General features: G+C 47.8%; 2 protein-coding genes across 7 annotated transcripts in view; both read right to left on the bottom strand.

The window, feature by feature from the left end:
* Positions 1-25,745, bottom strand: part of Dip-C (dipeptidase C) — a 935,347-nt gene that overhangs the window by 157,517 nt on the left and 752,085 nt on the right. The gene's annotated exons all lie outside the window — the stretch shown is intronic.
* The window catches only part of LOC137654593 (MTRF1L release factor glutamine methyltransferase-like), a 193,108-nt gene that overhangs the window by 126,783 nt on the left and 40,580 nt on the right, over positions 1-25,745 (bottom strand). For all 5 annotated transcript variants that reach the window (XM_068388367.1, XM_068388364.1, XM_068388365.1 and 2 more), the window contains exons 3-4: positions 19,637-19,722; positions 5,770-5,977 (exon numbers count right to left, since the gene is read on the bottom strand). In XM_068388367.1, the coding sequence (XP_068244468.1) occupies positions 5,770-5,977; positions 19,637-19,722 (294 nt within the window). The remainder of the gene's footprint in view (positions 1-5,769; positions 5,978-19,636; positions 19,723-25,745) is intronic.

Genomic DNA, 25,745 nt, shown 5'->3' on the forward strand with positions numbered 1-25,745 from the left:
AGATTCTGAGTCTAGACAGCAACTCAGGAGCGAACCTGAATGTTGCCTTCCTCTCTTCCTTAGAAAGGGCGGAGTCTTACGAGACCAAGAACATTGCTTACACACTGGCCGCGGCCAGAGTGAGCAGGAGACCCAAGACGGAATACAATCAGAGGCCTGTCGTAAAGGGTCTTGAGAAGATCTCTTAAGGGACTAAAAAGTCCGAGCCATGCTCCAAGTTGGAGGTCTCACTCCGACTAGGGCAGGGACGATCGTAGCTTCGCATGAGCGAGGAAAGATCCAGCGGGAAGGAAAAAGTTATTCCTTTAAGCCTGAAGGTCAGGGAAAGGCTGAGCGACAGGCTTCATTGCCGAGAGCGGAAAGGAGTTTCCTCCCGCCGAAAGGCAATAAGACCGTTATTGCTGGAGAAGAGGCCTCAAGGGAAGAGGTATATCTCCCACGGCACTAACCACCGAAGACTCTTCACTTCGCCTGGAAGACCCCTGCGGATGACTATCGCAGATGACGCGACCTCCATCCCGCGACTGTAGCGGGTTGTCTCTTCTTGAGGAGGAGGCGTAGTGTCTCCAGGCATGAAGCCGAAGCGACACCCCGGTTCGTGAAAGATGTTGCAGTGTGGTTGTTTGAGTAGACTGTGCCGTGAGAGAAGCTCTCCCGGGAGTCCCGTCAGGGGAAGCAGAGGGTCCAGAAACCGTTCTGCGCATAGTCCCAGTGGAGCTCTCCCATTGAAAGGTTGACAGACAACCTGGTCTTGTTGAGACCCATTCTCCACAGACAAAAAGGAGGGAAGACGCAGGCGTCGAAGTTGTCCCACCATCACCGGAATGCATCTTGCCAGAGTCTCGGGGTCTGAGACTGGGGGGAAGAACAGCGGAAGCTTGAGGTTCCAAGCTGTCGCGATCAGGTCCCCCAGACCAGGACTTGCTGGTTACTCAAGGCCAAAGACCCCCAGGTACACTCTCTCTACGAGGCTCTGCTCGGATAGTCGGAGAGAACATTCCTCTGCCTAGAATGAGAGAGCCGATGGTGGTATTGAGAGTATCTCAATCATCTCGGTATCTCTACTGCAAGATGTGAAGGTATGAAAATGCGTCCCCTGCTAGTTAGAATACGCCAGAATCATGAAGTCGACGCTCACGGAGCGACTCGACCGGAGCTGTAGGAACTGTAGAGGGGCCAGACTACGGCCCCTAAGCCTGCCTGAATGATGGAGAGGTATCCTTCAGGTCCTGACCATAGGCCTGGACTGGAACATGCCCCCCCCCCTTTTTTTTTTTTTTTTGACGAGTCCGAGAACAGCATCAAGAATGTGGGGAAAGGACAAGAATATCCACTCCCATCAAGAGGTTCCATAGGTCAACACCCATTGCAGGTCTAATAGTTCCGCTGGTCCCATAGGGGCCAGGAAGTCCGGTTAATCGTTGCCTGAAACCACCGGAACTTGGATCGGCCCACATGGAACTTATCCTGAGGCGACCGTTCGGAACTATAGACGGGTCAATGAGGAAAGGAGAACTAGGAAACGTTCCAAGGTAGGGCTGAAAGCTCTGCTTGACTGAGAACAAGTACTGCGACTCTCCTCAGCCTTGCCACAGTCAACTGAAGGGAAGGCTCGGAGGAGGTGGCAACAGAATCTGGCGTCACCAGGTGATCACCCATCCAAGTACCGACCAGAACTGACGTTGCTCAACCTCGCTGGACAAACGAGAAGCGGGGTTTCCAACGTGGTAAGGCCGTTGACTCAATATCATGGCCAGAAACTCCAGATGTTGAGGCCGAAGAAGAGAAGGCTCCTAGCAAAATACCATGAACCCACACTCATGGTAAGCATCCGGAAGCTTTTCCCGGCACTGAAGAAGGTCGAACCCGAGCCTACCGGAGTTGACCAGCCCTCCAAAAAGCGAAGGAGGCGGAAGCCTTTACCTGAGTGGCCATGAGGAAAGCAGGGAGAGTGTCTGAGGTCGTCGACCTCCACAGATGAGACACCCGAAGGAAGCCCTCAGTCAGCGCGTCCAGATGGTACAACATCGACCTTGTCCGCAAGTTAGATACTTAACGACGAAAGGCCAAGGTGCCTGAGCTCGAGAGGAGGAAAGTACCCATGATCTTCCTGTAGCTTCCTTGAACCAAACCTCGGGCCGTCACCGAGGAGGGAAAGGACCTGGTAAGCCCCCAGAGGAAGGGGTAAGCAGTCACCCCTTGGCCGATGGCGAAATCTCGAACGGAAAGCCCCCCGCCAAAAATCCTTCCAGGGAATGATGGGGAAGGGCTAACCCAGGTTCTGGAAAGAGGAGTGTTGCTCAGACCTCCCTGAAGTTTCTTCCTATTCTTGCAAGTGCCATGCTCTGCGTTTACGGGGTGAGGCCGTGTTCTGGAAATACGCTCCAGAAGAACTCGCCAGGCTGGCCATGCTGCGAAAACCCCAATGGGAATCGTGGTTGCAATCGCCCTGAAGCTCGCGCGATGGTAAATCAAAGATTTGCGCGTGGGCGAACGTGGAAGCGCCCATGCGCGGTCACGCAGGAACGCAAACAAAGGTGAGCGAAGGAGCGCAGAAGGAGGGCGAGCGTGGTAGGAAGGGCGAGAGCTGGTGGTCGGCGAGCGATAACCCATAGACGAGCAATGGATACTGCAAGAATTAAGCCGACGTTCGTGCGAAGAAACACTGTCGGTTCGAGCGATGGAACACCGTCGGTTCGCGCGACAGAACACCGTCGGTTCGCGCGACGGAACACCGTCGGTTCGCGCGACGGAACCCCGTCGGTTCGCGCGACGGAACCCCGTCGGTTCGCGCGACGGAACCCCGTCGGTTCGCGCGACGTAACCCCGTCGGATCGCGCGACGGAACACCGTCCGTCCGCGCGACGGAACACCGTCCGTCCGCGCGACGGAACACCGTCCGTCCGCGCGATGGAATACCGTTAGTTCGCGCGCGGGCAAACATTGGAGAGCATGTGCGCAGACGCGCATAAGCGTAGACGTGCAGGCACGTGGGCGTGCGGACGCGCAGGCGAATGATCGCGCGGGCGCAGGCAAGCGGTCGCGCAGGCGAATGATCGCGCGGGCGCGCGGGCGCGCAGGCAAGCGGTCGCGCAGGCGAATGATCGCGCAGGCGAGCGGTCGCGCGGGCGAGCGGTCGCGCGGGCGAGTGGGCGCGAGGGTGGGCAAGTGAATGAGCGCGAGTCTGAGACGGCGAACGCAAGCGTTAGCGCGATGCCGCGTGGGTGAGGAAGACCGCTGGCGATGTGGATCAACAGGCGATCGGTGGTGAGCTGGTGAGCGCTGACGCGCAAGTGGGCAACGGCGCGTCGGCAAGCAACGGCGCGTTGGCGAGCGGTGGTGCGTTAACAAAACGCTAGCGAGCAGATGAAGAATCGCGCGGGTGCGTAGGCGATTGCCAACGCGAGAGAGACTAGTGATGGTTAGCGCGCATCGCGCTAACAGAAGGCGCGCAGGTGCATCAGGAAGGTGAGCGCTGAAGCCAGCCGTTAATCAGGCGATCCTAGATGGTCAGAAAACCGTCGGCACCCATTGGTGTGTGGCAAAGAAGGGCGCGCAGGCAGATCGATGGCGATCGTTGACGCGTAGGAGATCGCTGGCGAGCAGGTGAACGTTGACGCGTCTAAGGTCGCTGGTGAGCTGATGATCGCTGACAAGCAGAAGGCAACGCGTGGAAGCCTGCGGCGAGAAGAAGAGTCCTAGACCCAGACCTGAACCGAAGTTCTAGATCGCGAGGGCGAACGTGGGCGCACAGGGCGCATAACAGGAACCAACAGGAACAGCAGGGATGATCATCATGAGAGCGCTGACGACCAGGAGAGCGCTGACGAACAGGAAGCGCTGATGAGCAGGAGAGCGTCTGTGCGCTAACACTGAGCAGGAGCAGGAGAGAACACAGCAGAAGGGCGCGCAGGGGAAGAACCCCCGTGGGAGGCAACCCTTTGCCCCGAAGGGATCGTTGTCCGTCAGGAGACAGATGTCCATCGGAAGACCGTTGCCTGTCCGCCGGGAGACTAATGTCCGTTGGAAGACCGTTGTCCGTCGGGAAGACCGTTGCCCGTCGGAAGACGAGATCAGACTGCTGTCCATCTGCACCAGGGCGGAAGATCAAGAAGAAGAAGTTGTAGGCTGCAAACGGAGATTCAAAAAGGCGCCTCTTAGCACCCTTATAGGGAGATGAGAGGCCCTAACGACGAGGTAGACGGTGAGCCTTACGGCGAAGGAGGCCAACAGCAACAGCAGCAGAAGAATCCTCCGAAGAGGAGTCTCTATGAGTGTACTCTCTCGCGAACGAAAGAGAAACACTTCGTAGAAGAGACTGGTCAGCCAGTGACCTAAAAGGAGCAATCCTCCGAAGAGGGGCTCCTGCAGTTCCCAGCCCCTTGAGCGAAACTGCAGGTGTGACCGCTCAGCACAAAAAAAAGGCAAGAGAAGAACCCCCCAAAAGGGGAAAAACTCAAGCCTGGACAGGAAAAACTTCCCTCGGAAGGAAAGTTACCCGCCCAAGGAGGCAAGCCTCCTGAGAGTTCTAAAATGAACTGGAGAGCTGTCAATCGTCACGGGAGTACTTCCAGTAGAAGGAGACACGCCCCTGACGAAAATCCAAAGGGGGAGGCAGCAACAGCCGAATCCCCAGGCCTCAACAAGACAGCTCACACCGTTGCCATATTACAGAAACGAACTAGATCGGTTACTGTAAAAAAATAAAACAAAAATCATTAGTACACATTCATTCCCCCGGGAAGGCTCCGATGAGGAATCCCGAGGGAAAGGAAACAAGAATTACACAACAGGCACGTGCCCTCACAACCACTTACACTCACGGAAGGAGAGCTGTAACCAAAACAGAATTATAACAATTATAATTATGAAACTATGTAATTATGTAATTTAAAAATGAATGAACACTAAAGAAAGAACGAAAACCCCGAAAGGAATCGTTCTACAAGCTGAAAAATTAACAACTACAATTAGATTCATAAACTAATTGAGACAAAACGTACGGCGTAGCAACCCCCCCACACGGAAAGGAAGCTACAAGGGCGTAGTAACACGTAGTAAAAGGGTGAACGACGTCAAGAGAGAGAGAGAGAGAAAGACCGAAGTCAAACTCGATCGCAACCCATAAAATTACGCCGTGGTGGCCTAACTGCCGAGGACTCCACGGAGATATCGTACACTACACACACAACTCTGAAAAGGAAACTTACTGATTTCTATACTCAAATATATATACAAACATGAAAACATGTTTACATATATATTGAGTAAAAGAAAAGTAAGCGATTAAGTAAAGACAAAACAAACAATGGCTGCCAAGAGAGGACCAAGATAGAGACGTCTGTCCCAGTCCGAGCCAAAAGTGAAAGTGAGCACTGACCTGTGTGTGAGGGGGGGGGAGGGGTAGCTAGCTACCACTCCCCTACCCCCCGCTAACTAGCGCGGGGGTAATACACCCTCGTTAAATTCTAATGGCTCGCCATTTCAGCTGCGCTAAAAGGTAAACCCAATGTAAATAGCGTGGTTTGTATTTCGGTTACGGAACAAATGTGATATTTGAAAAACATAATTGGTCAATCTCTTTTTTCAATTCTACAAAGTCAGGATACAATTTATAAAAAGTTTTAAAGTTTCAAAGAATTGGCTATTACAAAAAATATTGATACTCTACCTTGCTTTAAGAATTAAAAATCTCTTAATCAATCACATGATTTGAATTCAAATACCATGGAGGAGAAGGGATAAGAAGATTTGATCTCAAGAACTTACATCACTGACATTCTTAAGAAGTGCCAAGCTAATAGCCCCAGAACCACATCCAATATCCAGTACTCTAGGTCTTCCCATTCCTTGTAGACACTGAAGGGCTAAATCAACTAACTTTTCTGTTTCTGGTCTTGGTATAAACACCGGTGGGCGTAACTTTATAGTAACTGAGTGGAAGTCCCAATTACCAACAATATACTGAACAGGCATTCTGAAATAAAATGAAAAATGACAAATTTGGAAGTACAAGTACAGTAATTTGTAATTTTCCTAACTATACAAACCACAGTTCTTTATGTAGGAGAAGAAATTAGCGCTAGCTGGTATATGGCTATATAAACTAGACTTGGTGTCAACACTCGACCAGTGGTAGCGGGGAGAAGCAACTCTCTCCCCCTCACTCATACATTCTTCCGTTTGATTGTAGCCAGGACTTTCACTGGGGGTAAGTGATGGAGGGTAAAGTAAGTGTAAAGAACTAAGGTTTGTATAGTTAGCAAAATATAAATTAATTCCAAATTTTTCATTTGTCCTAACACAAATACAAACCTTTGTTCTTTACGTAAGAGACTCACCCTAAGATGAGTGGAAGTCACTTCAACTGGCTGAAACTTTTGACCCAAGGCCGCTGCATCCGAGCATGATAATGCAAGGGATAACCATTCTAACACCTCATGAACCAGTAGCCTGTCAATACCAGCAGGTTGACGGCCAATACAAAAGTGCTTATGAGTGTAAGAATGTAACTGATTATCATAAGCTATTTATAATCAACATGTTTATAATCAACAGGTTTATAAACATACAAACAGAGGACCAAACGTCCAAACTTCCTCTCATAAGGAGATTAGGAATGTAACGGAATAATTATACAAATTTTAGCTACAAGCCATATGGGGCATCTCTGCAGTCAAAGAGTTCCAGCTGACAGGGTCTTTAGATGCTGTGCCCCAAGAGAGGGGAAGATGAAGAAAAGAAAAGACGAGTCATTCCCTTTTCATTCATCCCAAACTAACACCGTAACCTCTGCCTTCCAACAACTGGTAATAGTACTGAGGAGCTAGGGTAGCTATAACAGTTGCTGTGCAGCTACCACAGGGTCTATCAAAAATGTGTCTAAGGACCTGTGTGTTACATCTTGAAGATAGTGGGTAGTGAAGGTAGATTGTCTCTTCCATACACCTGCTTGTAATACCTGCATCACAGGAAAATTCTTGAATGCCAAGGATGTACTTATGCCTAATGATGTCATCTCTGCTGTCGAAGAGGGAAAGGATTAATGGCACGGTAAATACCTATTCCACGAGAAGGTGTTTCTCGTCACCCTCTTCTTGACCAAGCCAGTGCTGACAAGTAAGTGCTTGATCTGTGGGCAAACTCCTCGAGTTCATTTAAGTAGTACCTTACCACTCTTGCAGGACACAAGAGCAGCCAATTAGGATCATCAGTTTGGAATTTGAGTCTTGGCAAAAAATATGGGGACAAAGTTGAAATGGGTGATGTCGTAGCAGAGATCATGCAACTTGCTAACCCTCTTATTGGAGATTAAAGCAAGAGGAAACCATTTTCTGAGTTAGATCATGGTCCGAAGCCCCACCCATGAAACGACTTGTAAGTGCTCCTTTCCGGGAACAAAGAACTGACGATGTTCCATGAAAGGTGTCTCACTTCCAACTGAGGCGAAGACTTTGCAAACTACGTATTAGCACGGACAGCTCTACAGAAGAGGAAATATTAACAATTTTCAGTCTAAAGACTTGGCTTAAGGCTGAGCGATAGCCTTTACTGTCGAGACTGAGTAGAGTTTTCCTCTCGGAGAAAAGATACAAATTCAGCAATTAGGGATACATTACAGTGGTTCGGGGCGGAGAGAGACCCTTCCACGACACTGACCACAAAAGATCACACACTTTACCTGGTAGACTGATTTTGAGGACCTCCTAAGCTAACCAGACATCTGTTTCCCTACTGGATGCAAAAATCCTCTGTCAGTGAGGAGACACAGGATACTCTCCATGCTCAAAGATGTAGGGATCCCACTGTCTGATGGTAAATCCAAGTGTGTGGTTGGTGCAGCAAGTTATGGAGAGGATGAAGCTATCTTGGAAACTGTCAGCAGCAGGTCAAGGTAGCATTCTGCATGTTGCCCTGACGCGACTATCCACTTCATGGATAGGTTGGCTATGGATCTCACCCTGTTGAGGAGTTTCCTCAATAGGCAGAAAGGGGAGGAATGCATCAATTTCCCAGTTATCCCACTGAAGTTGGAAGGCAGCCTGACGTGCTACCTATGTATCCAGTACTGGCAAGCAATACATCAAAAACTTCAGGTTGCGGGACATCGAGAACAGCTCTATTGTCGGCGAACCTCACAAAGTCATCACTTTGTTTACTATCTGAGGATCCAAAGACCCCTCAGAGCCAGCTATCTGAGTCTTCCTGCTCAGATTGTTTGCCAAGATGTTCTTTCTGTTGGGTATGAAGCAGGCTCATAGTGAGATTGTAATGTCCTCTGTCCCTCGCAAAATTTTGATGACTAGTTGGCAAAGATGCTGTGCAATTGAACCTCCTTGCTTGTCACTATGGTCATGTTGTTGCTCATCAACACTGCTGAGAAACCTGAATGGAGCTCTTAGAAATGTTGAAGAGCAAGGTATGTTGCTTTCAACAACAGGAGGTTTATGTAGCATTGCTGATCTGACAGACCACAGCCCAGAGGCAATGTGCTGCAGCAAGTCAGCAGGGGGCACCACCCTCCCCCTTTTTTCGATGCATCCATGAATGGCATCAAAATGTTATTTTTATTAATAAAATAAATTTTTGAATATACTTACCCGATAATCATGTAGCTGTCAACTCCGTTGCCCGACAGAATTCTATGGAGGGATACGCCAGCTATCACAATACTAGAAGGGGGTGTACTTACCAGCGCCACCTGTGGCCAGGTACTCAATCATTTGTTGTTGACACCTCCTCAATTATTCCTCGGTCCACTGGTTCTCTCTGGGGAGGAAAGGGAGGGTCGATTAAATCATGATTATCGGGTAAGTATATTCAAAAATTTATTTTATTAATAAAAATAACATTTTTCAATATTAAACTTACCCGATAATCATGTAGCTGATTCACACCCAGGGAGGTGGGTGAAAACCAGTGTACATGATTAAAGGATAGCTAAGTATCCCATATTTCATATAACAGTTATCTCAAATAACAATGAAATAATAAGTACCTGGTAAGGAAGTCGAATAGAACCGTTACTCTGCCTTTTATTTAAAGTTCGTCTTCCTTACTGAGCGCAGCGTTCCTCTTGGAGGCTGAATCAACCCAAAGGTGCCAAAGTACAAGGGGTTGCAACCCTACTAAAGGACCTCTACCAAACCTTTAACCCAGGCGCTTCTCAAGAATGAATAGACCACCCGCCAAATCCAAGGATGCGGAAGGCTTCTTAGCCTACCGTAACAACCATAAAAACAACAATAAAAGTATTCAAGAGAAAGGTTAAAAAGGTTATGGGATTAAGGGAATGTAGTGGCTGAGCCCTCACCTACTACTGCACTCGCTGCTACGAATGGTCCCAGGGTGTAGCAGTTCTCGTAAAGAGACTGGACATCTTTCAGATAAAATGATGCAAACACTGACTTGCTCCTCCAATAGGTTGCATCCATAATGCTCTGCAGAGAACGGTTTTTATTAAAGGCCAACGAAGTAGCTACAGCTCTTACTTCGTGGGTCCTTACCTTCAGCAATGCAAGGTCTTCCTCCTTTAAGTGAGAATGTGCTTCTCTGATCAGAAGCCTTATATAGTACGAAAGCCCATTCTTGGACATGGGTCTCGAGGGTTTCTTGATGGCACACCATAAGGCTTCTGACTGTCCTCGAATAGGTTTAGACCTCTTCAGATAATATTTGAGAGCTCTGACAGGGCAAAGAACTCTCTCTAGTTCGTTACCTACCATGTTGGAGAGGCTAGGTATTTCGAAAGATCTAGGCCAAGGACGTGAAGGAAGCTCGTTCTTTGCTAGGAATCCAAGCTGAAAAGAACATGTTGCAGATTCGGTTGTGAAACCAATGTTCTTGCTGAAGGCATGAACCTCACTGACTCTCTTAGCTGTTGCAAGGCAAACGAGAAAAGCAGTCTTGAGGGTAAGATCCTTGAAGGAAGCTGACTGGAGAGGTTCGAACCTAGATGTCATAAGGAACCTTAAGACTACGTCTAGATTCCAGCCTGGAGTGGAAAGACGACGTTCTTTAGATGTCTCAAAAGACTTGAGAATGTCTTGAAGGTCCTTGTTGGAAGACAGGTCCAAACCCCTGTGGCGGAGAACTGAGGCCAACATGCTCCTATATCCTTTAATCGTAGGTGTTGAAAGGGATCTCTCATTCCTAAGATGAAGAAGGAAGTCAGCTATTTGGATCACAGAGGTATTGGTAGAGGATATTGAATTGGCTCTACACCAGCTTCGGAAGACCTCCCACTTAGACTGGTAGACTCTACGAGTGGAAATTCTTCTAGCTCTGGCAATCGCACTGGCTGCCTCCTTCGAAAAGCCTCTAGCTCTAGCGAATCTTTCGACAGTCTGAAGGCAGTCAGTCGAAGAGCGTGGAGGTTTGGGTGCAACCTGTCTACGTGTGGTTGACGTAGAAGGTCCACTCTTAGAGGTAGAGTCCTGGGGAAGTCGACTAGCCATTGAAGTACCTCTGTGTACCATTCTCTTGCAGGCCAAAGGGGAGCAACCAGCGTCAGCCGTGTCCCTTCGTGCGAGACGAATTTCTGCAGAACTTTGTTTATTATTTTGAACGGAGGGAATGCGTACAGGTCGAGATGGGACCAGTTCAGAAGAAAAGCATCCACATAAACCGCTGCAGGGTCTGGAACAGGGGAACAATAAAGCGGAAGTCTCTTGGTGATGGAGGTGGCAAACAGATCTATGGTAGGTTGACCCCACAAGGTCCAAAGTCTGTTGCACACACTCTTGTGGAGGGTCCATTCCGTGGGAATGACCTGATTCCTTCTGCTGAGGCGATCCGCTGAAACATTCATATCGCCCTGGATGAACCTCGTGACCAGTGTGAGGTTTAGACCTCTTGACCAAATGAGGAGGTCCCTTGCGATCTCGTAAAGGCTCCTCGAATGGGTCCCTCCTTGCTTGGAGATGTAAGCCAAGGCTGTGGTGTTGTCTGAATTCACCTCCACCACTTTGCCTAGCAGGAGGGACTTGAAGTTCAACAGGGCAAGATGAACTGCTAACAGTTCCTTGCAGTTGATGTGGAGTAATCCTTGTTCCTTGTTCCATACTCCTGAGCATTCCCGTCCGTCCAAGGTCGCACCCCAGCCCGAGTCCGATGCATCCGAGAAGAGATGAAGATGGGGGGTCTGGATGGCCAATGATAGACCCTCCTTGAGAAGGAGATTGTGCTTCCACCACAGGAGAGTGGTCTTCATCTCTTGGTTGATAGGGATAGAGACTGCTTCTAGAGTCGAGCCCTTGTCCCAATGAGCCGCAAGATGGAATTGAAGAGGGCGGAGGTGGAGTCTCCCTAGCTCGACAAACAGGGCCAGTGATGAGAGGGTCCCTGTGAGACTCATCCACTGTCTCACTGAGCAATTGCTCCTCTTCAGCATGCTCATGATGCACTCTAGGGCTTGGTTTATCCTGGGGGCCGATGGAAAAGCCCGAAAATCCCGACTCTGAATCTCCATTCCCAGGTACACAATGGATTGGGAGGGAATGAGTTGAGATTTCTCTATATTGACTAATAGACCTAGGTCTCTGATTAGATCTAAAGTCCAAGAGAGGTTCTCCAGACAACGACGACTCGTGGAGGCTCTCAACAGCCAGTCGTCTAGGTAGAGGGAGGCTCTGATGTTCGATAAGTGCAGGAATTTCGCTACATTCCTCATCAGATGAGTAAAGACCATAGGAGCTGTGCTTAGGCCAAAACACAGGGCTTGGAACTGATAGACAACCTTTCCGAAAACGAATCTCAGGAAAGGTTGGGAGTCTGGATGAATGGGAACGTGAAAGTATGCATCTTTCAAGTCCAACGAGACCATCCAGTCCTCCTGTCTGACCGCTGCTAAGACCGACTTGGTCGTCTCCATTGTGAACGTCTGCTTGGTGACATACTCGTTGAGAGAGCTGACGTCCAGCACCGGTCTCCAACCTCCTGTCTTCTTGGCCACAAGAAAGAGACGGTTGTAGAAGCCCGGGGATTGATGGTCCCGGACTATAACCACTGCCTTCTTCTGCACAAGTAGCGACACCTCCTGTTGCAATGCTAGCCTCTTGTCCTCTTCTTTGTAGTTGGGAGAGAGGTTGATGGGCGATGTGGTCAGAGGCGGTTTGAGGCAGAATGGAATCCTGTAACCGTACCTCAGCCAACTGACAGACTGTGCGTCTGCACCTCTCTTCTCCCAGGCTCGCCAGAAGATCTTGAGTCTGGCTCCTACTGTTGTCTGGAGAATCTGAGAGTCAGTTCTTTCCCTTAGATGTCCTGGGTCCTTTCCTAGACTTGCTCCTGTGAGAGTCTGGACGGGAGCTTCCTCGGCTGGGGGCTCTACCACGAAAGGGCGGTATGAACCTCGTAGCCGGGGTATCAGCCACTGGGGAGCGATAAGTCTTGGGGACAGAGGTGGTAACCTTAGACTTACGAGCCGATGAGGCTACAAGATCGTGCGTGTCCTTCTGTATCAGGGCAGCCGACAAGTCCTTAACTAGCTCCTCGGGAAAGAGGAACTTTGAGAGTGGAGCAAAAAGGAGTTGTGACCGTTGGCACGGTGTAATGCTGGCGGAGAGGAAGGTACACAGTTGTTCCCTTTTCTTCAACACCCCTGATACAAATAACGACGCTAGCTCACCCGATCCATCTCTGATGGCCTTATCCATGCAGGACATAATTAGCATGGCAGAATCTTTGTCTGCAGGAGAGGTTTTCTTGCTGAGGGCTCCCAGGCACCAGTCGAGAAAGTTGAACATTTCGAAAGCTCTGAACAACCCTTTCAGAAGATGATCCAGGTCTGAGAAGGTCCAACAAACCTTCGAGCGTCTCATCGCAGTCCTCCGAGGCGAGTCCACCAGACTTGAGAAGTCAGCCTGGGCAGAGGCAGGTACTCCCAAGCCTGGTGCTTCCCCTGTGGCATACCAAACGCAACCTTTCGAAGCGAGCTTCGTTGGAGGGAACATGAAGGAAGTCTTGCCAAGGTGTTGTTTAGACTGAAGCCACTCCCCTAAGATCCTTAAAGCCCTCTTGGAGGATCTAGCTAGGACAAGCTTAGTATAGTTGGACTTAGCTTGTTGTACGCCCAGCGAAAACTCAGATGGAGGAGAGCGGGGAATAGCAGAGACGAAGTGGTCTGGGTAAATCTCCCTGAGTAGAGCCAAGACCTTTCGAAAATCAATAGACAATGGAGAAAGCTTAGACTCTTCCACGTCTGATGAGGGATCAAGGTGTGCCTCCTCATCATCCGACACTTCATCAGCAGAGGGTAGCGAAGCGATCGGACCAGAATGCTGAACCGCAGAGTCAGAACGGGTAGGAACAATAACAGAGGTTTCCTCATCTTGAGGGAAAACCTGAGGCTCAGACTGCATAGGCTGAACAACAGACGAAGCAGAAGGCAGGCGCATGGGTGAAGGAGGTTGACTCCTAGCAAGAGTTGAACCCAAGGATTGCACAAGCTGAGCGGAGGACGGAGGCGGAGTAGTCCGTTCCTGTTCCTGTGAGATGAGTGGAGCATGAAGAGGTTGAGGCTGCGCAGAACAAGGTAAAGTTCTCGCAAGCTGAGGCTCCTGAGGCGCAAGTCCAGGGTGTAGAGGAGCTTGCCTAGAGGAGGGTTGAGCTCGCTGCAGCGATGGTTGAGCAGACAGACTCACGGAGGGGAGAGGTTGTTGTACCCCAACCGAGAGTTGCACCACTGGTGGAGCAGCAAGGGGAGGCGGAGGAAGAGTGGAATAACTCTCCTGATCCCAAAGCAAGGGTTGCCTTAAAGAAGGCTGAGGCTGAACAACACTGGGAACAGCAAACTCCGAAAGTGGCTCAACATCGTACGCCTGGCAGATGGTGCTGCGACCAGGCGGAGCAGGTGCAGGCTGGGCGAGCACAGGCGGAGCGAGAACAGGTGGAGGGAGTGTAGGCGGAGGAGGAGGTGCAACACTCTCAGCCCGACACTCACGCATCAAGTCCGAAAGCTGAGCTTGCATGGACTGAAGCAGGGTCCACTTGGGGTCGGCAGAAACGATAACAGACTGAGGTAAAATCACAGTCGGGCTCTGTATAGGCAGAACCTTACTCCTCTTGGGCGGAGTACAGTCGACCGAAGACTGAGGCGAGTCAGAGCTGAGCCAATGACTACAACCTGGCTGAGCACTCGCTGACTGAACTCTCCGTTTAAGTGGTCTCGAGACCTGAGACCAACGTTTCTTCCCTGCATGTTGATCAGCGGACGAGAAGACGGGCTCAATCGTCTGCAGGTGGGAGTGACGGTCTAAGGAAGACACGCCCGCAACCACCGAGGATAATTCTGTGCGCCTAACAAGGCCTGTCGAACCCTTAAGCCCTTCGACATTGCTTCTCCCCTGGGCATGGGAGCTTGCAAGAGGTCCCGGACTGGGAGGACGACTGGCTCGCACAGAAAAATCCTCACGCACCACACTGGCACCACTAGCACTTGGCACTGCACCGACACTAGCACTCGTCACAGCACTGGCACTATTTCCACCCACTGCACTCTTGACCTTCAGTTCTTTAACCTCGGCCATCAGAGACTTATGGTCACTTACCACTGATTCTACTTTATCTCCTAAAGCCTGAATAGCACGCAAAACAGTTGACATATCAGGCGGAGGGCACACAGTAGGTTCGGGGGTAGCCACTACAGGGGTAGGAAAAGGTAGGGGATCATGAGGTGAGGAAAACATAGAAGAGTGAGAAGAACTTCTCCTAACTCTACCTCTCTCTAACTTAGATGAATATTTTAAAAGACGGACAAATTCCAATTCCGAAAGTCCGGCGCACTCCTCACATCGATTTTCTAATAGACAGGGCCTGTCCCTACAGTCAGAACAAGCGGTGTGAGGATCTACCGAGGCCTTCGGAATACGCCTATTGCAAGACCTACATCGTCTATGGGAGGGAGCTTGCGAAACGTCAGACATCTTGTTTCAAAGAGTTAGCCAAAGGGTGATCCAAAAACAAGCAAAAATTCATTAACCGTTAACCAGTATTTATATAAAAGCTATCTAGCTAATATAAAAAGGATTCCAGTAATGCGACAGCCGTTAATCTAAGAGAATACTTCACCAAAAATCCATGAATAAACTCGAAGACCATAAGCGTATCCCAGAACGTCTAGCCGGAAGCACGACAGAGGAATAATTGAGGAGGTGTCAACAACAAATGATTGAGTACCTGGCCACAGGTGGTGCTGGTAAGTACACCCCCTTCTAGTATTGTGATAGCTGGCGTATCCCTCCATAGAATTCTGTCGGGCAACGGAGTTGACAGCTACATGATTATCGGGTAAGTTTAATATTGAAAATTAGGAGAGGGAGAAGGATTTACTCTTAGGAGAAGGTCCGAATCCCGGATCCACCTATTTAGGTCTTGTCTTGGTTCCAATCCCCCTGGAATGAGGATTCAGCGAGGATCCTTGCCCTGAGACCCAAAGGTCTTCAGCTTCCATTAAAATAACCGCATGTGATGGCATCTGTTGGATACTCAACGGTCTCGGTGTCCCAGCAGGCGCTGTCGCATACGGGCTCGCAGTGAGCTTCGCATCAGTAACTGACAAGCCACTCCTTTGAATCTTACAGGAAGACTTTCTCTCATGTCTATCTGCATTCCAAGATATACCAGATCCTGCTTGGGTTCCAAAGAGGACTACTCTAAGTTTACCACAAGCCCCAGATCAAGGAAAAACTCAAGAGGCATGGCTCGATGTTGGAAAAGGGTCCACACAAAGTCCGCCAGGACTAGCCAGTCGTGTAGATAGCAGAGAAGACGAATGGCATTGGTGTGCGTCCAAGCTGAACTTGGATGAACATTCAAGTGAACACTTGAGGGGTTGTCCACTGACAGAAGCACAATACCTAAAAAGGGTATATCTTTCCTTGCTGAAGCCAGGTGAATAGGGATCTGAAAGTACAAGTCTTTTAGATCCACTGTGATCATGTGGTCTGGACCTAAGCCCGTAGGTAGTTAGGTAACAAGCTTATCTGCCAAATTACCCTATAGACTCTTGGAGTATCACATGACCACAGTGATGATACACTGGGTAGCAGGTGGATTGCGTGATTAACTGCGAGCTTCGGAGAGCTAAGTTTCATGTAGCCAGAGCGCTCTGGCGACCAGTTGCACTGGAAATACATGAGGATTGCGACTTACCACAGGTGCGCTAACCTTGACAGGAGCGCTAACCTGTGTCTCACGTTCTACCTTGCAATCCAGAGTTAGCACAGGTAACTGCGAGAGTTGGAGATTCATGGAATCTCTGACAAGTCGCACTGGCGCTTACAAGCAACCTGCTTGCAAGGGCAACTGCCAACAATACCTGAAGGGTCGGTATGTTCAGAGGGGTAAGGGTAGGGGTGTTTATCCTCTCGTTGAGTAAGCTCATCAAGCACACTCGCTCTGAGAGGAGAGCGTACTGTGGAAGCGCTCATGTGAGCACTACTCTGCAGATCCTCAGACTGAAGAGGATCTGCTGTTAACCCAACCTCCTTTGATCCAAAGTCAGTCGCCAGCCTTAGACTGTGTTGACAAGGGGAGGTAACAAGGTCTGGGCCTCTAGGTCAACAAGCAAAGGAAGACATGCCAATGGTTAGGAGGGCACCCTAAGTGACCGCTCTGAGAATGTGTCCAAGTGCAACTACTACATCAGTGCCCTACCTCTTATGAGCCCTTGGGAAGTAAATGCATTTCTTATAAAAATCCAGTATAAACCTGAGCACCTTCTCAGGTTTGTATTGTGTAGGATTCATTTACCTTTTACCCATTAACTATCCTGCTTCATTACTGTACTGTACTTCGAACTGTAGTTGCTGGAATAAAAAAGGGGGTTAAAATTGTTACTACTCAGGGCACAAGTAAGCGTCCACAACCGATCAAGGATAGTTGTAAAGTATGTAACCGATAGCAAACAGAAGAACGATTAGTCACAAACAACCAATCGAACAAAGTTCTGCGATTTGCAAACGTTTACTATGTCATACAGTTTTCCTAAAAATGAGCGAACCCCTTGTAGTACATCTAGTATAGCTCTATTGAGAGAGCAAACTAGAGAAGGGAGCTACTGAACGGTGAGGAATCGCTAAATAGATCACCAATAATAAGAACATGTGGAGACGTTCCAAAAATGTTTGCATCATCAGTTGTGTGGAAACGTTCCAAAGCTGCTCGCATCAAGGTGTTGTTTGCTCACCGAGAGCAAGAGAGGAAGAAGCTAAAAGATCACAATTGAGGATTGTTCAAGGAGAAAACTCAACAGTGCTCAAGTTTTGTAGTTTCTTCATCCTAGATGGAGGGCTGGGTAACCCTAATTTCCAATGGAAGAGAAAAGAAGAGTAGGAGTATCCATTGAAACTACTACCTAATGGTCTTAAAGACTATTTAAACAAAAAAAAATGGCACATTTTCTTTCATTTGATAATCATCAGCTGACTAACTACTCTCCTGAGGAAGATAACTTTAATTTACGAACAATAGCTTATATATAAAGCTTTTCAAGAAAACTGAATGCAAGTGAAGAAACATAAAAACACAATACGGATGTGGGATCAATCTGCTGCCATGCTAATGCTACTTGAGCACATTACCACTGTACTAGTGAGGAGCTGCATTGTAATATTTCTCTACTGGGAAGACAAGTGCTTCACACAAGCACGCCTGAATTCTTGTTGTTTTTTCTCAAAGTCTAGTGCACGATCGTAAAAGTTCATTCATAAAAAAATAAAAATATTACAAATCTAAAGCAATTAGTGTTTTCCCAAAACTGAATTTTGATGACTGTACCCAATTCAAGTCATCTGAAAATGGGAATCCTTGAGAGAGAGAGAGAGAGAGAGAGAGAGAGAGAGAGAGAGAGAGAGAGAGAGAGAGAGAGAGAGAGAGAGAGAGAATATCAAATTCCTTCAATAACATCCCCTCTCGCCTTGTGGCAGAGAATAGGAATCTAGAAGGAATTTGTTTCCATAAACACTTTTAAAATATGAATACCGGATAGCGTACACAAAATTGTATACTACCATTAGCCATCTCAGGCATAAAGGTTTCTTGGTGAAAAAAACCGACCCTTTAGCCCTTAGGGTTAGAGTGATGTCAGAGCCCAAGCGGTGCAATAAACCGCTCATTCTAGATTCCTAACTGCCTCACGTACATTAGGGGACTAGAAAGACAGTTACTAGTTCAAAGAGCATTCAACAGAGAGCAAGAGCTTGTGTGAGCCAAGTGATCCCCTTGAGCTTTGAGCAACACTCTGTGATCACCTTTAGTGAATGCGCAGTGACCGAAACATGGCAGAATCACAAGCCCACACCGGACCGCGATCTGCAAGGGTGTGCAAGCCTGGCTCATGCACTCTAACCCAACAGGTAAAGCAGGCTCAGAAGAGCATAAACAGTCACAGGTGTGTGATACAGGCTTGCTGTGACCCTGGATTGTTCTGCGATCTTGAATCATGTTGCGAGCCTGCATAGAGAGGTGTTGAGAGATTGCTTGTTTCAAGCAAACCTCTAAGGATAGGTTTTACCTTTGGCGCCGTGATCTAGGCTCATTGTGAGCTTGGATCGAGGTGTTGAGATCACTTGCTTTAAATAAAACTCATTTGAAAGGATAGCTATCACTTTTGGCACCTTCAGCCACCGAGACAACCTCCAAATTCTCCCAGGCCCTCAAAATAGCTAGAGCGCCCTCACGTCGGAAACACAAGGATGAATCTGAGCTGCCTGGATAGATAAACTACCAGGTTAGGACACCAGTTAATGGGAGCAACTGCATCTGCCGAAAAACCGCAAAGGAATGACGAACTCAGAGGAAGAAAAAGATAAGCATATCTCTCAAGTGAAAGACTAGCTTCCACTTCAGCATGCTGAGGGGACAGAGAGGTAGCTTATAAAGTGAACCTCTAAATTACTGAGAGCAATTTGATCGCTGACCAAGTCAGGCGATTGGATCACAAAGCAACTGCATCTAATAAGCGAGGCTGAACGCTGAATCAACAGTAATCGTTACGATGTAAGTTGCTCGCATGTGTCCACTAACAGATCGGCATACACAGACGGAAGCAGGCTTCCTCATAGTCTAATTCCAAGGAGACAAAGATAAGTCTGTGGGCTGGCAGATATTCTCCTTTAGCCAACCTAAAGAGTTAAAGGAGTCATGATATTAATCAAGTCCTCAACTCGAGGACAATATTCCGGAGATGCTAATAAAACTAAAAATAAAATTTTAATTTTGCCAAAACCAGCAAACGTGGAAGGAGAAGTCTTTCTTCAACCAAGGCTGAGATAAAAGTGAAGAAGGTATGAGTGAGCAGGGGGTAGTGTCCTATGTAAAGAATGAAGGTTTGTATTTGTGTTGGAACAAATCAAATTGAATATGAAGGTAGAAAACATTTAAAGAATCACAAGAAACACATATTGGAATTAATATATCACTTGACTTGCAATCCAGTGGATAAATAGTATACAGTAAATAAATTTACACAAAGCCACATTCACTCCAATAGTTTGAAATGCATACTACAGTACTGTATGTAGTTTAAGACACACAACAAATAATTATAATTAAATATGGTAATAGTGAAACTATACTATACATAGTAATTACAGTACTTCTACTTAAAGTAATAGCTGCAAACCATCCTACGTACCTAGCAAGTCGACAGGTCATAAGTCGTTCCGTCTCTGAAGCAACGTCACCTGACATTAGTGACTGTCCTAGAACATTCAAATCTTTCTGCAATATATAGATAGAAGTAAGTTTTGATACCTAAAATAATGAACTTTTAGCATTGCAACAACAGGACATTACATCCTTAAAGCTATACGATACTTCACCTCCTATAAACAAAGGTAAAAACTACTATACAGTACTGTATAGTCATAATGGATTTGAAAATATTTAATTTGAAAATTAATTTGTATTTTTCCTAGCCATACAAACCTTGAGTCCTATAACATAAGGATAATTCTTCAGGAGCATTAAACATTCACAATCTGTTGACTAGGTAGTAGGTTAATGTCAAATAGTCCAAGAGGGGAGCCCAAGCCAACGTCCCGTCACAGAACTGTAGGTGGTAGGTTGACCACGGCATTAGCCACCTGTTGAGATACTACCGCTAGAGAGTTATTAGGTCCTTCGACAGTCCAGACAGTGCTACATTGGATCCACCTCTCTGGTTACAGCATATTTTGTCTTTGCCTACACACACCAAATAGTCTGGCTTATTCTGTCCACATTCTCCTCTATCCTCATACACCTAACAACACTGAGATTACCAAACCATTCTTCTTTGCTGAAGGAGTTAACTACTGCCCTCTAATTGTTCAGTTGTTAGTTTCGTCTTGGTAAGGGTAGAAGACTCTTTAGCTATGGTAAGCAGCTCTTCTGGGAGAAGGACACTCTAAAATAAAACAATTGTTTTCTAGTCTTTGGTAGTGCCATAGCCTCTGTGCCACTGTCTTGGATTAGAGTTCTTTTGCTTGATGGTACACTTGGAAATATTGTTCTACCTTATTTCTCTTCCCTTTTTTTTTTTCAGTTTATGAATGAAAGATCTAATCTAATGTTTTAACTGTTCTTAAAATATATTTTGGTTGTTTATTACTTCTCTTGTAATTTATTTATTTCCCCATTTCCTTCCTCCCTGGTCTATGTTTCCCTGTTTGAGCCCTTGGGCTTATAGCATCCTGCTTTTCTACATAGGGTTATAGCTTAGCTTGTAATAACAATAATAATAATTTTGCCATTAGGCCAAGGAATAGAGGACAGGTTGAGGTGTTAGATTCTATTTGAAGGACTTGTGTTTGTGTAGATAGGAGAAATATAAAATACTTTTAGAATTCATTACTTCTTTCTATGTGCAAACAAACCTTTCATACCTTAAAACACATAATTATTGGTAGGAGAAAGTCACATAAAATCAAACTGGTATTTTCTTTTCTTCCCTGGATATGACATCCTTCCTGGTCCAGTACTGGAGCATGGAAGGTGGCTCCAGCATCCTAGCATAGGGATGTAGAAGCTATTGGAGCCTCAACCAGCCCGAAAGGAAATCTCACGAGGAGAGTCCATGTCCCTGCTTGAACATGGGTGAAGCCAGTCCGCGTGTAGGTGAATGTAATGCGTGCCACTTAGTTGTCATCCTACTACCGGAGCAGATATGAATTAGCTGCAGATGGGCAAAGTACTGAAACAACTTAGGCTGATTCCTACCTTCTCCCCTAAGTCTGGATGAGGCGGACAGGTGAATTGGAGGGTTGTCAGTGAGTCGAACCTATGAAGTTTCCTCCTGGGGTCAGGCGGGCCTGCAGAGGTGGAAGAGAAGGATACTGACCTCTCTAGCGGGATCCTATCGGTAGCCAATCGGATCTGATGTTGCTGTGGATTAGGTAGGGCTGGGAGACCCAGGCCCGCCCAGAGACTGCTGCAGGGAAGACACCAAGGTGTCGTACCATGAAGGAAGCTCGCCTACGGATGTCAGGTCTGGGGTGTCCTTCAGCAGACCTGGCGCTAGGAAACGCTTCTTAGCAGGGTGAAGTCTCAGAACTTGAAAAGGAGGAGGGGAGATTATATGTTGAGGCATCAGCAGATCCTCCTTTGTAGTCTTTCTGGGACGATCAAGCGAGATCAGGACACCCGCAAACTTATTCCGCAGCTTGCTAAACCTTCTGGAAAAGAAATACAGTAGGACTACTGCTGATGGTCGCAGTTGCAGAAGCTCCTCTTGGAAGATAGGGGCTCGTGACCAATCGTGAAAACAGGGCTGTAACGCGTGAAAAACGTGTCAAATCGGTTGATTCAAGTGTGAAAGGGAGCGATTCACGAGCGGATGGAAGTGTTTCACAAGTGATTGACGGCTAGCAAGGGGGAGGGAGCTTTGGGGGCCTCTGTTGCGCTGGAGGGCTGCGGTCACTCACTGGAGGACTGCAAGGAGGCGAAGGAAGCCTCTGAAGGAGTGAAGCGCGTTGCGTTGGAGAGTGTTGGATCAGCAAGCAATGCATAGGAGAATGTCGCGTGCGGGAACGCTGAGCAAGGAGACCCCATACCGCAAAGGGAGCAGGGAGTCGACGAGATGGAGAGAGTCTACTTGGAGAGTGTCAGTTTGGAGATCGTTGTCTGTACGTAGGTCGTCTAGGAGAGTGATCATGGTGAGGAGAACGCCAGGTCGCGTAGATCGTGAGCGCGAGTATCAAGCCAGTGAAGAAGAGCACCGATCTCCGGATGAGTGTCAAAAACGAGTGTGCTCATCGAACTCATGATAGAGTGCATTGTCCTCGCAATGAAGATCGTCGTCCTCATGATTGATTGATTGATTAATTCATTGATTTGAGGTTTACTGGCATCCTGACATCTAAGGTCATTGACACCAATATTGTTTACGGTATCATAAATAAAGAAAAAATAAAAGAATACAGTATTCAATTAATACCATAGCAGCAAAGATGACAAATTCGTGGATAATTTGTATTCTTCCTAACTATACAAATCTTAGCTATTTAATAGGGGTATTACTTTCGGCGTAGCTGAAACGACGAGCCATTAATTTCTAACGAGGATTTACTATCCACATCGCTAGTTAGCGGGGGTAGGGAGGGTAGCTTGCTACTGCTCCCCCTTTGCTTGGAGGTAGGACTTCAAGGGGGAAAGGGCTGGCGGGTAAGTTTGCTTAAATAGCTACGGTTTGTATAGTTAGAAAAAATACAAATTATCTACAAATTTGTCATTTGTTCCGTAACTGGAATACAAACCACGCTATTTAATAGGGGTGACACCCATTAGGAAGGGTGGACGTCTCAGCCAGTCTGGCTTTTTGGCTTTGCCCAGGGGCTCCTTATCTGAGTGTGTTAGCACTCAAGAAATAAGGAGCTCCTGCACCTCGCTAAAACCTTGCTACGGTAAGGTCCGCGGCCTACGCAAGCTGTGTGTGAAGGTATGTAGAAGTGTGACTGTCCTGGTAAAGTTATTCCAGGCTCTTTAGAAAAAATACTGTGCCACTAGGACTTTTCCCAATACCACCTCGTCAAGTATGGAGACGCAACAGTATTAGTCTTAATACTAGATACACAAGGTAGATAGGTTTACCTGCTGTGGTTTGAGGTCAGCTATGCAGAGAACCCAGGATGCTGCTTTCCCCAAGAGAGGGGATAATAAAGAAAAGAATAAGGGCCAGTCAAACCTTTTCATTCACGCAGATTAAAACCTGGTAACAATGCCCTCAACCTTCTGCTACTTGTCCAATAAGGAGCTTGAGGTTTTAAACCAGCTGTTGTGCAGCCACCACAGGACCGATAGAGAACGTATTGAGTCTCCTGTAGGTCACGTCTTGCAGGTAGTGGGTTGTGGACATGGTCTGATGCTTCCACACCCCAGCTTGAAGAATCTGCGTCACTGAGAAGTTTCTCTTGAATGCCAGGGACGTAGCTACGCCCCTGACCTCATGAGCTCTGGGGAGACGTAACAGAGGAGTGTCTGGATTCAGTGCATGGTCTATGACCTTGCGAATCCACGCTGAGATGGTGTTCTTGGTGACTATCCTCTTGGTCCTTCCTGTGCTGACGAATAGTGCAGGCACACGAGGACGGGCTGCGGCTGTTCTCTTGAGATACAGCCTCAAACTCCTCACTGGACTTAGTAAGAGATAGTCTGGGTCATCTGTTACAGTACGGAAACTAGAAATACGGAAGGAGTCAAATCGTGGATCTGCTACTCCCGGGTTCTGAGTCTTAGCAATAAACTCAGGGACGAAGCTGAACGTTACCTCTCCCCATCCCCTTGAATGGGCGATGTTGTATGAGAGACCATGAAGTTCGCTGACTGGCTTGGCTAAAGCCAAAGCTAGAAGAAACACCGTCTTCCAAGTCAGGTGGCGATAGGTTGCCTGGCGTAATGGTTCATAGGGAGGTCTCTTAAGAGACCTGAGAACTCGAACCACGTTCTATGGGGGAGGTCTCACTTCTGACTGGGGGTAGGTAAGTTCATAACTCCGTATGAGTAAAGAAAGTTCTAGCGATGAAGAAATGTCCATTCCTTTCAGTCTGAAGGCGAGGCTTAAGGCTGAACAATAGCCTTTCACTGCCAAGACTGACAGGCGCATTTCTTCTCGCAAATACACGAAGAACTCCACTATTGCTGGAATAGTGGCATCGAGTAGAGAGATACCCCTTCCACGACACCAACCACAGAAGACTTTCCACTTTGCCTGGTAGACTGCTGCTAATGACTTACGCAGGTATCCAGCCATCCTAATCGCAACTTGTTGCGAAAATCCTCTCTGAGAGAGGAGATGCTGGATAGTCTCCAGGCGTGAAGTCGTAGCGAAGCTACGGCTTTGTGGAATATGTTGGCATGTGGTTGTTTGAGTAGATTGTGTCGTGGGGGGTGTTCTCTTGGGGGCTACATTAGGAGCTGCAGAATGTCCGGAAACCATTCTGCGTGATGCCATACCGGAGCTATGAGGGTCATTGAAAGATTGACCGATGTTCTGGTCTTATTGAGTACCCACCTCATCTGACAGAACGAGAGAAAGGCGTAAACGTTGATGTTGTCCCATCGTTGTTGGAAAGCATCTTGCCAGAGAGCCTTGGGGTCTGGGACTGGGGAACAATACAGCGGGAGCCTGAAGTTCAGGGCCGTTGCAAAGAGGTCCACAGTTGCAAAACCCCACAAAGTCAGGACTTTGTTGGCTACTAGATGATCCAAAGATCACTCGGTACTCATTATCTAAGATGCTCTGCTCAGGTTGTCGGCGAGCACATTCCTTTTGCCCGGAATGAAGCGAGCCGATAGTGGTATCGAATGGATTTCGCCCATCTCAGTATCTATACTGCTAGATGGGATAGCTGCTGTGAAAAAGTACCTCCTTGCTTGGTAATGTAAGCCACTACTGTGGTGTTGTCGCTCATCACCAACACTGAGTGGCCTGCCAGGAACTGTTGGAATTGTTGAAGGGCCAGAAAGACGGCCTTCATCTCTAGGAGATTTATGTGGAGGTACTTTTCTGACTCTGACCACAGGCCTGAGGTCGTGTGGTGCAGCACGTGGGCCCCCCCACCCTTTTTTTGAAGCGTCTGAGAACAGCATCAAATTCGGGGGGAGGACGAGAAGGTCCACTCCCTTTCGTAAATTCTCATCTGTCACCCACCACTGGAGGTCTGTCAATTCCGCTGATCCCAAGGGGATCCGGATGTCCGGGGAGTCGTGAGCTTGATTCCAACAGGATTTGAGTTGCCACTGGAGGGATCTCATCCTGAGGCGACCATTGGGAACTAGACAGGCCAGCGATGAAAGATGACCGAGGAGACGTAACCACGTTTGGGCTGGAAGTTCTTCTTGTCTGAGAAAAGGTCTTGCGACCTTTCTCAGCCTTGTTATCCTGTCGTCTGATGGGAAGGCTTTGTGGAGATTGGTGTCTATGATCATGCCTAAATATACCAGTCTCTGTGTAGGAAGCAGAGAAGACTTCTCGAGATTTACCATGATCCCCAGATCCTGACAAAGTCTCAGAAGTTTGTCTCGGTGTTGAAGAAGGGTTGACACCAAGTCTGCTAGGATTAGCCAGTCGTCCAGATAACAGAAAACTTGGGGTGCTGTGGAAATACCAAAGCACAGCACCTTGAACTGGTACTTTCTGTTGTCTAGGCTGAATCTTAAGTACTTCCTTGAAGACGGATGAACTGGGATCTGGAAGTACGCATCCTTTAGGTCCAGTGTACACATGAAGTCTTGAGGTCTTACTGCTAGTCTGACCGTGTCTGCCG

Source organism: Palaemon carinicauda, chromosome 15, assembly GCF_036898095.1.
Source record: "Palaemon carinicauda isolate YSFRI2023 chromosome 15, ASM3689809v2, whole genome shotgun sequence".
NCBI classification, from domain to species: Eukaryota; Metazoa; Arthropoda; class Malacostraca; order Decapoda; family Palaemonidae; genus Palaemon; species Palaemon carinicauda.